At 38.7% G+C, this 13,563-nt stretch overlaps 1 protein-coding gene across 1 annotated transcript in view; it reads right to left on the bottom strand.

The window, feature by feature from the left end:
• LOC107553053 (leucine-rich repeat-containing G-protein coupled receptor 4-like) overlaps nt 1-13,563 on the bottom strand; it is a 63,355-nt gene that overhangs the window by 13,665 nt on the left and 36,127 nt on the right. The window contains exons 4-5 of the mRNA XM_016235143.1: nt 4,920-4,991; nt 4,011-4,082 (exon numbers count right to left, since the gene is read on the bottom strand). Coding sequence (XP_016090629.1) covers nt 4,011-4,082; nt 4,920-4,991 — 144 coding nt within the window. The remainder of the gene's footprint in view (nt 1-4,010; nt 4,083-4,919; nt 4,992-13,563) is intronic.

Raw genomic sequence — 13,563 nt, 5'->3', positions numbered from 1 at the left:
GATTTATAACCGTGCCATTAAGTATGGGAATAAACACACACACACACACATGCTCCGTTACCAGACTTCGTTAAGCTGTCTAATGCCTACCTAGATTTCCTAACTCAAATAGAACCTCATAAATGAATGAACTGACCTGATGACAGCAATTACTTAACCACACTCACCAATTTTCAAAGGCTGTATCTGTGTCCATCTAATAAAAAGGCGTGATGATTTTGGAATAAATTACTTTAAATTCATCATTGTGCAAAAAAACAAAGCACAAACCTTTGTACCAGGTTATGTTATGTTGAAACACTCAATGTAACTGTAGAAGTCGGACACTCAACATGTCATAAACTTTGACATCAACACAAATGTTAAATGTGTAACTAACACTAACGGGTAAAATATAGTTTCTTTGTACAAATGTAGAGATGATCATTCAAAATTGGCAAAATAATTTGTTCATGTGTTCTACAACCTGATCCAGCACTTACATTTTTTTAATGGCTTCTGGGAAATGGACCGGACAACTCTCCTTTTACTAACCTCTTAAAACACCTAGTATAATCTAAATTACATGTACCACAACACCAGTTTATCACAATCTTAAGAATTTTCCAAAAAAGGAGGTTTGTATGTCACAGACATACAAAGTAAGTTTGATGGCTAAAATGGTGAATAACAATAAGGCTTCTCAGTGCAGTGATTTGACTGGCTATTTGGATGATCAGTCATTTATCCGTTGTATGGTCAACACTATAAACCATACAAATAGCATTCCTCTTGCAAAGCTCACAGGAAAATCCTTTCAATTGTTTAACATTTAATTAGTGATTGCTAAGCTAATAACAATACTCTATTAAGCATTAAAAATGCATACTTTTTTCACCTGATTTCGGCCTTAAAATGTTACATATAGTTAGATCACTATTTGGGAACAGAAACACACAGTTAGACAAACGGTGAGGAGCTTATGAATGCCTCTGTGTAATGGAAATATATTACAGAGGTCTTGTGGATCTACCAAATGAAAATATAAACAGCTCATAATTGTTCACAATAGCCTTGCCTGGAATAGTGTGTACAGTGTAATTTAAGCTTAGTCTCACTTGTTAAATAAACTTTTTGTGTTCTCTCAGGCCATTCTGAGAAAGGAGGACTAAAGGCTGATTTATAATTCTGCGTCGGACCTACGCCGTAGCTTACGCACACCCCATACGCTGTAGGCTGATGTGCACCTCTCCAAAAATCTAACAGCGCGTCAATTCTATGCAGACCGCAAGCGCTGTGATTGGTCTGCAAGAACCCCTCCCTCCATATGTACGAGAGTTTTGTGTGTGTTTATGTGCACTTTAATATATTTTAATGTTACACCTTCTTATATAAAATAAAACAAAGCAAAGAACAAGTGTCTTGTCATTTATTATGCTACATAGCACTATACATCAGTAGTTGACCGCAACAAACAATGTTGATCTGCCGTGGTACAAGTCCTTGTGCAGAATGAAAGAATGCCATCATCTCCTGTTCCGTTGTTGTCTCCTTTTTGTTGTTTTAAATGATTTAATGATTTGATATTTATTTGCCACCGTCACGGCTATAATGCTTCTCCGATGAGCCGCTTCTTCTTCGGCTTTTGCCATGGTACTGCGGGTTACACCAGCAACATGCCCGTGGACACTGCTGACTAGCGGTTTGCATGTGTACTGCACGTTGACGCGGACAAGACGCAGAAGTATAAATGAAAAATTACGCATAGCCTACGGCGTAGGTCCGACGCAGAAGTATAAATCAGCCTTAAAGATTGCACATGACGAGTGAAAACTTCATGCATGTACTGTTCCCTTTTTTTGTCTGAGTGCAAGTCGGAAAAGGAAAACTAAAAAGGAAAACTTTTTAGGACTGCAAGGCATTTGTGAACTACAGTGAAATACTGACGTGGGCTTTGGATATGTACTCTGGCTCACTTTTGGCTTTGGCACGTTTAAGAATGTTTAATTCTCTGCTCTACACAGATATGAAGCTCACACAATGGGCATAATGTGGGGTCTGTGAGTGATACGTAAACTGAAATCAGTGAATGAATGACACAATTTGGCATTCACAGTCCCTTATAGTTCTATCCAAAAACGGACGGTTCATTTGTGACTAGAACTGAATCACAATTCAGAAGTGGACTCGGGTGGCTCTTATCTATGGAGATACGGATCTGTCAGCTGCAGCTGAAGACTGTGCATGCTGCTTGTTTTGAACGTACAGATCTGGGCATGTCCATATCAGCCACTGCCAAACCTGAGGGTGCACACACTGACAAACACATATAGTACAAGATTCACTGAGATTCAAAACGGTTGGGTGGCGTAGATGAGAGAGACAGAGAGGATATTAATTTAAGATGTATATCTACAAGGAAACATTTGGCCACAGGAGCTGTTGTAACGTAACACATTTATTTCTTTATAAGCATTTTCAGATCATAGCTTCAATAATGGATGAAGGATAATTGTTAACGATAATGAATTGCTCTTTGGTCTGTTAACTAGGAAAGCACAGAATTGACTTTTGAGGTTAGAAGGCACAGATCTTCACCGGATCACTGCAAACTGTGGCATAGACGGCCACTTGAAATTATAGATGGATGCAAGATTATAATTGTGGTTTTGGAAACTGTTTGAGTGAGGAGAGGCAGTCATATTTCCAGAGTATATTCAAGCATCAACTGCTCTAACTAGGGATGCAAAGAGGTAGCCTGATTAGTGCAGCTGAAGAACCTGTGCAGAAAGCCTGCAGGGTGAACACATTCCTGGAGGACTGCCCCCTTTCTTCTCTCTCATGTGTCTCTCGTGTTTGGCATCTGCTCTGACTATATTCCTACTCTTTCTCTCATCATCCTCGCTGAGGGGCAGAAGGCACGTTGATTGACAGGTCATCTCTAAGGCCTAATCCAAAAGCAGGCGCACTGTGCCAAAACACATTACTTCAGCACAACAGGGAAAAAGAGAGGAAAAACACACAACGTGAGGGGGTAAGATAGAGAGACGTAGAGATCTGGAGAGGTGATAATGGCTGAGAGCTGATTTTTTAAACACCCGTTGTCCCACAGCAGAAACAGCAGCTGGACTAAATCTCATTGAGACAAAGTTAAAGGACAGACACACAAACAAACAATGCACAGTTACAGAAACTCTAATGCATCTGAGACATTACCATGTAAACATTTCTTGATGAAATACATACGATCATTGCTATCATAACATTATACAGGTAACTGACAAAATTATTAATTTAAAATAAAAAAAAAATTTTAAACAATGCACCAATGTACAGTATAAGCCAATTATCTGTATTGGCCAGTAAAAGTGATTATCAGACATTGGCAAGCAATGATCAGCCAAACAGCCAATGATCTGAGCCAATTATGACGTCAATCAGAAGGCTCTGGTAGAACAGTTTGAGGTCAGTAAGATTCTAATATTTTTGAAAGAAGTGTCTTAAGCTCAACAAGGCTACATTTATCTGATTAAAAATAAATCTGTAAAAAGGTAATATTGTGAAATATTATTACAATTTAACTTTTTATCATTTTATTTTAATATATGTTAAAATTGTATTTATACCTGTGATCAAAGCTGAATTTTCAGCATCATTACTCCAGACTACAGTGTCACATGATCCTTCAGAAATCATTTTAATATGCTGATTTGATGCTCAAGATACATTACTTATTATTATCAATGTTGTAAACAGCTGTGCTGCTTAATATTTTTCGTGGAACCATAATACTTTTTTCAGGATTCTTTAAAGAATAGAAAGTTCAAAAGAACAGCATTTATTGAAATAGGAGTATTTTGAAAATGATAAACGTCTTTATTGTCACTCTTTACTGTAACTTTTCTAAATAAAAGCATCAATTTCTATCTTACTGTATCTTACTGACCCCATTTTTTTAACAATAGTTTATAGAACAGTAGTTTAAAGTACTTCTTGTTGAGTGGGAAAGAGAAAAATGCTGAGATGCTTACAAAGACTGCAGGGCATGGAGATTCTTGAGAGCTGCGCTTGGGACAGTCTTCAACTGATTGTTCTGAAGCATCCTGAAAAAGAAGTTTAAAGCGCCACCATTATGCACATCAATGACACATCACAGCACAACACATATACACTTCTCTTCAAGATTTCACCACAAATATAACCACTATATAAGCTCTAGTATTGATTTAATGTGTTTGTGTGTGTGTCTCGTTCTGAGCTAATCATGGTGCATATCTTCTTTCCTCTACCCTATCAGCTCTCTGGCGTCACTCAAATGGCATAGGCCGCGAGGACAGCTTTTCCTACTCGGTGCCAAGCCACAGCACACGCAACTACACACTAACACACACATACGGTTACATACACACAGCCCAGCCAAGAGGCATTCACAAACACATGACCACAGTAAATAAAAACTGGTCCCAAATCATCTCCAACATCTATAGTTCCAAAGTCAACGGCTTTTGGTCCACAATCAGTTTCCCTAACTCAATTCTCACAAGTGTCTGGATGAGCTGTAAGAGCACCATGGGGCTTTGAAATAGCCCTGGATGAGGACAGGAAGAGGAAAATTAGCTTTATGTAAAGCATGGCTGAGGGGACCGGGCTCCTGATAAGCTGCATTTGAATTGGCTCACAAACACCTGAAGGACAGAATATGAGTTACAGCAAAGAGAGAGTGGGAGAGAGAGAATGCATCATGATGAAAGGTACTCCATCAAGACACTGACAGACTTGCTGATCCAGTAGCAGCGAAATTCCTGTAACACAACACCACTTAACAACTCAACAAAACACACAGCAGGATCTACTTCTTTCTCACTGCACTGTACAAGATCTTCTCACTGGGTGAACGAGTTAGCCTGTATCAAATAGAGGTGTGTGTGTTGAATACTTACAGGACTTTAAGCTGATGGAGGCCAGACAGAGCCTCTGGGTGGATGAATGCAAGGTCATTACCAGCCAAACGTCTACGGAGAGAGAGAGAGAGAGAGAGAGATACTTCATTTCAGCTAGACTGCAAAAATGTCAGATATTCTGATGGAAAGCTGGAGAAAGGGTGTCAAAGGGAGTGAAAGTGAAGTTATGAGTGGGAAGGAACAGTGAAGAAAGAGTGATTTAAAAACTACGCAGGATGAGCTGTTGTAAAACGCGGAGAAACGCACAACTGCGACATTCATTTTTAAATTTACCCTTCACTAAGCACCACCTCAAGGCTGTGTGTCCACCAAAGCATTTTCAATCAACTGAAAATGCCAGATGCTCTGCTGAAAACGCCTAGCTGTGAGTGCTTGAGAGTGCTTCTGCGTTTTCAGTTAAGACGCTTTGGTTGCTATGATACGGAATATCCGCTAAAGTAATATGACACATCACAAATTAAATGTTTCTCCAAGCATTATTTTCATAATTTTGTGGTCGTCCGGGAATTCCATCTGGTGAAGACATGAATACTCGGAGACAAACAATATTAACTTCTCCATTGTTATTCAGTCGTAGTACAAGCAGGGTGTGATGGTTGGTCGGTGTGGTATTAGTCCCACCCCTCCTCCACTGTGATTAGCTGACTAAAAAGTGACAGTGATGAGAGCTGCATTTTACCCAAAGTTGAACTATCGGCGCTGAGAAAAAACGCCAGACGCACAGTACTCAGCTGAAATGAATGATCAGCGCCTTTCTCATGGTGTTTTAGAAAACAGCGCTCCCTTTGAAAACAACTGGAAAAAAAAAAAAACACAAGCTTGGTGGACACGTGGCCTAAATGTAACTGGCCAGTTCTTAGTGACAATGTTTAGCTTTTTTTCTAATGTAAGCCTAAGGATAGTTTAATTGTAGTTTAAATTAAATGAAACGATTTTAAGGAAACAATCCCACAACACGGAACATTATTGTCACTATGTCACTTATAATTACTAATATACAAATATTTTATAAACAAACACACATTTAAAGTACATACATTATTATAATTATGCATTGATAATAAGAGTTCTTGAGAACCAAATCAGCACATTGATTTCAAGGATCATATGACAAGATTGGAGTAACGGCTGCTGAACATTCAGCTTTGCCCATACAGGAATAAATTACATTTTAAAATATATTAAAATAGAAAAGAGCTGTAATACTATTTCACAATATAACTTTTTTTTTTTTTTTACAGAATTCTCCAGTTTCTTGTCTATGAGACATTCTGTAAAGCTTGTCTAAGTTAGTAACGTAACTAAGCAGGGCATAGCTTAGCAAGGGGCCTACTGCTATGTGGCTTGGCAACTATAAACAGCCTACAGACTTAGTGCGGGAGTACAATATATACAGCAGTTGATATCTGCGGTGCTGACAGTAGTGTGTTTGATAAGCGTTGCTCTCTCCAAGTGCTAACTTGCTCTTTGTAGGCAAAAGCCTCTCCAGACTCTCTCTGAATGGACAGCACAAATACCTAAGGACGTGTCAGAATGTGATGGTTGGAATGAATGTGCTGTGAAGTTGATGAGCTCTGATTGTACAGATATGTTCTGGGCTGGACAACACACAGCCTGACACCTTCTATTCAAGTGGACATCTTAAATCAGAATTTCACATGGCATGTGAAGGCATGTACACAGGTTAAGCTGTACTGCATGATACATGCTAGGATGTAAATTGTTTTCATACATGCGTTTTTCAATGTTGCATGTGCCGTTAACTGGAGTGCAAGAGTGTTTGTGTGTGGTAAGACAGGCAAAGGGTCCACATAACTTCACCAAATCAGGCCCGAGAGATTAACACCAGATTTATCACCCACTGAAACTGGAGTCAGAGAACCCTCTCACACTCTTCTAACTCTCTTATCATCTCTCTCTCTATCTGTTAGGAGCAGAAATAGGCCACAGTGTTTCAGAAAGAACAGAAAGCCTTCCATTTGGCCCCTCTCATTACAGGAAGTACTGGACTGCACACATTTATCTAGATGTTTAACTGCCCCTTGGTGGCCCTTAGATGCATGTCTGAAATAAATAAATAAAATCTAAAATATTATATACAAATAAAACTTTTGCAGTGTGATTATTATTTCAATGCAAAAAAAAACATATGCAATGTCCATCCTTCCTCACTACAGCACCACCTGTGTGTGGAAGTAACCAAACTGAGAGAAAAGTCTTCAAGGAGTTTATAAGGAAGTTTGATATGCAATGATTTACAAAAATAATTGTGTGGTGTTTGGGATCCACCAATCTTTCAACTTCTGCCATTATAAAGGTGCTCTAAATCATTTTGTTTTTGTCGCTGAATTTTCCATGACTATATCATCTAGACCAGGGGTGCCCAACCCTGCTCCTGGCGATCGACTGTCCTGCAAAGTTCAGCTCCAACCCTAATCAAACACACCTGAAGCAACTAATTAGGGTCTTCAGGATCACTTAAAAATTAAAGGCAGGTGTCTTTGATTAGAGTTGGAGCTAAACTTTGCAGGACAGTCGATCGCCAGGAGCAGGGTTGGACACCCCTGATCTAGACTCATTTTCCACTGACAGATTTGAAAGCTGCAAAATTTTGCAAGCAATACGTAAACTGAATTTGTCATTATATTAAAGTAGATGGTTTGTGAGTGCCATTTTTAGAGGACTTAATAGCTTGAAATATTACATTCTTTCTTGTCTGCTGTCTTTGTAAAAAAAAAAAAACAATAAAAAAACGAAAAACAAAAACAATGACAAAAAACAAAACAACAAAACTGGATGTGAAATGGAGCACCACAGAACTGGCAACAAAAAAAAAAATCCAGGGATCATTTGCCCACTGAGCAACTGATGCTGAGATGAATAAAGGACTTTGTGGGAAAAAAAAAAAGATGCTTCATGCTTGGTTCGATTGCCTGGTCCGACCCGTTTGATTGATCCCCCCTCCCGCTGCCCCCGCTGGTTTGTGTTCATACTGTGTTTTTTTTGGTTCCGAACCACGGTACATTTGCGTCATCAGAGAGGCAGCTGCTTACCCCTGTTACTAGGTTACGACTATGCAGAAGATGGCAAAAGGAATGGATGCCTGCTTACTTAATTTTTTACTTATGATTTTGAAAATTTGCGATTAATTTTTTGGGATCACTTAAAAATTAAAGGCAGGTGTCTTTGATTAGAGTTGGAGCTAAACTTTGCAGGACAGTCGATCGCCAGGAGCAGGGTTGGACACCCCTGATCTAGACTCATTTTTCCACTGACAGATTTGAAAGCTGCAAAATTTTGCAAGCAATACGTAAACTGAATTTGTCATTATATTAAAGTAGATGGTTTGTGAGTGCCATTTTTAGAGGACTTAAAAGCTTGAAATATTACATTCTTTCTTGTCTGCTGTCTTTGTAAAAAAAAAAACAATAAAAAAACGAAAAACAAAAACAATGACAAAAAACAAAACAACAAAACTGGATGTGAAATGGAGCACCACGGAACTGGCAACAAAAAAAAAATCCAGGGATCATTTGCCCACTGAGCAACTGATGCTGAGCCCGTGGACACTCTTTGTGGGAAAAAAAAAAAGATGCTTCATGCTTGGTTCGATTGCCTGGTCCGACCCGTTTGATTGATCCCCCCTCCCGCTGCCCCCGCTGGTTTGTGTTCATACTGTGTTTTTTTTGGTTCCGAACCACGGTACATTTGCGTCATCAGAGAGGCAGCTGCTTACCCCTGTTACTAGGTTACGACTATGCAGAAGATGGCAAAAGGAATGGATGCCTGCTTACTTAATTTTTTACTTATGATTTTGAAAATTTGCGATTAATTTATAAAATGCCAAGACAGAGCGGCACATGCCTCTAATTTGTCACGACTGTAATGCAAAGAATCAAAAGAACATGGGAGTCACTTTCTGCGAGCAGAAATGAGATATCAGTTCTTTCTGCTGCAGCGCGTCAGTCACACTTATCAGGAAAGCGAGCGAGTAAACACACATATAAACAGTTTGACCAATTCATACATTATTCAATTCCGTGATTTAGTACGATTGCATTAACATCAGAAGCGAACCGTACCGGAGTTCACATGAACTGTACCCCAGACCACCTCAGTTCAGAAAACGTTATCCAATTGAACTGAACTCTGAAGTCAAACAAACATGGGTGCACACCAAAAGTGCTAGTGTGAAAGCCCCCTTACATTCTCCATAATACCAAAGTATATATGTAAGGGTGTGTTCATACTTGTCATGGTTGGTTCAATTAAAACAAACCCTGGTGCGATTGCTCTGTTAGTGCGGTTCGTTTGAGTAAGTTTGAACGCTGCCATCCGAACCCTGGTGCGCACCAAACAAGCGGACCGAGACTGCTAAAAAGATGGGTCTCGGTCCGCTTCCAAACAAACTCTGGTGCCGTTCGAATTAAATATGAATGCAACACGGACCAAATACTTCTAAACGAACCAAAAACAGGAAGTAATGACAAGATGCGACGTTATGCGACATGATTTGACAACACGGTGTAACCAAAACAAAATGAGCAGAGGGCAAATGTGGAGCAACGATGAGGTAAAGTGCCTTTTATGAGCTCCTTGTGAGTTTGCAGGTGGTGAAAATAAAATGATATGTACATGCAAGAATGAGCGCGCTTAGTCCAGCAGACGGTATTATGTGTGCTCGACTTAAAGCAGTGCTGAGCAGACTGATTAGTTAATGGGTGCTTTGATATGGCCGACTCAATCAGGTTGTGAACGTATCACTATTAGTGGTCGACCGATATATCGCCAAGGCCGATATTTGGCATTTTTTAAATATCGGCATCAGCCAATAAGTTTTTCTGTTTGGCCGATGCGTTCGTGGCGGGACTTTTATTTTGACGGCGCTGAGAACGGCAGCGCCTGAACACAGTGCTCACATTCTCCCTCTTGTTTGCTGTCGTTGTTAACAGTTCTGTCCATGGACACAAGTCTGTCTAATAATCAGATAGAACTGTTAAACAAAGGAATTAAAATGCATACAAAAAAGTATTATAACGATTGCTTATATATTGTTAGTAACAGAAAGGCAAACATGATAATACATGATCGTTTGCCATCAGCATTCAGCAAATACACATTTATATAATTTAAACAAATCTTTGAATGACTAATGAACATCTAATTTCAAAAACCTTGCAAACTTAGTCGAATCCAGCTGTGAGATCTTGTGAAGTGTGCATGTGTATCCTGCACGATCGCGTGTACTCTGCGTGACGGTCGGTCTGTGTGAATTGAATACGGACAGGAGGAGAGTTCAGCTTAATTGAGACGCGCGATCAACAAACTTTAAACTTGTGATTTCAAATTATGATATTTTCATGGTGTGCTGTATGTAAAATGAGTGTTACCTTGGCTTTATTTGAAAAAATGTGATTCCCAATGCACACAAACTTCCCAGAATACTGAGTGCCCTGTTGGTTACAGTGTTTACTTCCTTTTTAATTATATTTTTATTAAATATTTGTTTATTTGTGAGAAATACTTTGTCATTTAAAGCATGTTTATTTTTTTAATCCATTTCCAAATTATTTAAAATTTCTTAAATATTAAATAAAATGATATCGGCCATCGACCACCCTGCTTTCCAAGATATCGGCATCGGCTATAAAAAAAACAATATCGGTCGACCACTAATCACTATGCCTTTAGGTTTGGTGTATTTAGGTTCACTGTCAAAAATGCCAATGTGAACGCTAAGCAGACCAGGACCAAATGTATAATTTTCCTTTTTGGTCCAGACCAAATGAACCAAACAAACCGAACTACAAGTGTGAACACACCCTAAGTCTATGGATAACTTATGCGGTGTCTCCACGGTGTCTCCAATATTCACCTGCAGACCTGGAGAAAGACAAACAGACAAAAAAAGGGAAAGAGAGGGTGATAAACAACATGTGACACTGGATAATACAGCTGGAATTATGATGGTGAGGACATGACAGGGGCAGCTTATCAGTCCGCAGGATCATAGGGGTTCAGCTTCTAAGTGTTGAAATATTGCCACACACAATGAGATGGATGGAGAGAGAAAACACAGAGAGAGATTAAAAGGACTGCTGGGATACTAAAAAGTTAAAATTATGAACCAAAACACAGGCTTTGACAGAATATCTGTCTCTCTACAACCACGACCCAAACCCCAAATTACACAATCAACTGCCGTCTAACTGCGTTCTTGTTTACATCAACACATTTGTTGTGGCACACCAATGCGGTTGAGTTAGCGGTGCGGGAAAAAAAGACGTTTTCTCGCTCCATGACTCTCTCTCTCTCTCTCTCTCTACATCGTTCTGGTTTGGCTGTGTCTCAAAGCCACCAGATTTGGCCAGGATACCATGGGTGGATTTTTAAGTACACACTCAGCGTCACAACTCAGCAGTCTGATGCATTGAGAGGGGAGATGTCACCCCTGATCATTATTTGTCTGGAACTAATCTAAGTCTCATTCTGTGGTCAGTGTGTTGCCAAAGCTGTGTAGCGCTACTCCGGCGTGTTGCTTTAGTAACCACTTCAGTGAGCACGGCAACTGAATGTCATGTGACCCTCTGAAGGGTTCAGCCAAGACAGAATTACCTTTATAAAACAAATTACAAATGAACTAATAAGTCAATGCGATGCAATATAGCTATCCAATATGGCATTGTCAGATGTTCCTGCTGTATTGTTTAGGACACATCCAGTGAGGCTGGATTCAGATTGGTCCAAGTGACATCTCCCAGGTCAAGAGCTTTAATGGCGCACTTTTATTTAAGTTTAAAACATTTACTTTCAGTTCAGAACTACATTAATTAAAAATAATTGCTGTCTTTGCAATTGTACTGCAGGCCACTATAGAAATGCCTTTATATATCACTATAAAGCAACTTCTTTAGGACACTGGCATACAAAATGATGATACATATTTTTAAATAGATTACAAAAATGTAACAGAAATTCATTAGAAAATAGTTCACCCAAAAATGTAAATGCTGTCATCATTTACTCACTCTCAAGTTGTTCCAAACCTGAATGAATTTATTTCAGCTTTTGAACACAAAAGATGATATTTTGAAGAATGTTGCTAACAAAAAATACAGTGGAAGTCAATGGCTACCGTCAACTATTTAGTTACCAACAATCTTCAAAATATCTTCTTTTGTGTTCAACAGAAGAAAGAAACACATACAGGTTTGGAACAAGTGAAGGGTGAGTAAATGATGACAATGTTCATTTTTGGGTGAACTATTACTTTAAATACAAAAAAATCAATCAAACACAATCTCTGGCATACTCACATGTACAATACTTATTAAGCCAGAGACACACACACATCTACAGAGGATTAATATTTGACAGCTCTATATCTGTCAGTGGGGGTGGATATGTTTGAAGAGAGAGGTGCGGGTGTGTGTATGTGTGTGGTTATGACAGAAGACTGCATGACTCTGAGGCAGAGAATGTTCCTCTTGGCTCTCCACTGTGCTGCCTAACAACAGCCATGGGTCACACCAACACGCACAGAAGCACATCACTGCTGCTGCACTGTCAGGGTAAATGCATTCTGTATAGGTGTTCTGCTCACTGTGATCTTTTATGCCTTCATCTCTACATGAGAACTACTTTTGAAACGCAATATCTGCCAGCTTATTTCTGGACACCCACAATTTTATACATAGCACTTTACATGGTCCACATGAACTCCATCTATGCAGTCCATCTCTTCATCTCTGAGTTTGCGTTGCTTTAACATGCATTTGGAAATGTAACATCTGCCAACCATCTTCCCATACTTGTATTCAAAGTGCTTATTACAAAAGAGAAGCTTAAAGGACCCCCTGTGGATTTCTGTCAAAATAAATGATGGTTTAATATTTGAAAAAAATAAAAATAAAAATAGCCATAAATATTAGCACTGCAATTTTACCGTTCTAATTTAAAATCTAATAATAATAATAATAATAATAACTTTGATCGATGTACAGTAAAATGTTACAATAGTAATATTTATTTTATTTAGTAATTTTAATATTTTTATTTAGTAATGGTAGCAGTAATTATAATTACTGTTGTTGTTGTTATTATTTTTATATAGCGATATAAACCACAGAATTTTGGCCAAATTGCACAGCCTTACAAACCAGCACAGCGAAGCAGGATGTTTTTTAACGCATTTATCAGGAAAATGTAACATATTTTTTCCCCTCCAAATTATGCACGCACATTTTTCATTCAAATGAAATGTTTTCTTTACAAAAATATTAGTTTTTTTAATTAGCAAGTTGAGTTATATTTATGATTTAAACAATTATTTTTCCTTTGCAGGCTTATAACTTTTACTATTAATAATAAAAGTTCTTCTTACACCCAGTATTCTTTTCCTCTTTTATGTATGGATACAGCCTAGTTGAAGATCTTGCAATGCAAATGTTGCTGCTGAGTGGTTACAACAGTCCAGGATTTGTTTAAAAATAAATTTAAGCCCAGAAAGTGAACTCCTGACCCTTGTGATTAACCACACCCATTGTGACCACTGAACCATGAGCAACCTGACAAAGAGCATCTGGCACAATGCAGTGCTGTACAGGTCCCGGAGACCTCACGC

This window comes from Sinocyclocheilus grahami, unplaced genomic scaffold (genome assembly GCF_001515645.1).
Source record: "Sinocyclocheilus grahami isolate Dianchi unplaced genomic scaffold, SAMN03320097.WGS_v1.1 scaffold464.1, whole genome shotgun sequence".
NCBI classification, from domain to species: Eukaryota; Metazoa; Chordata; class Actinopteri; order Cypriniformes; family Cyprinidae; genus Sinocyclocheilus; species Sinocyclocheilus grahami.
This window is presented reverse-complemented; position numbering and strand designations above follow the sequence as displayed.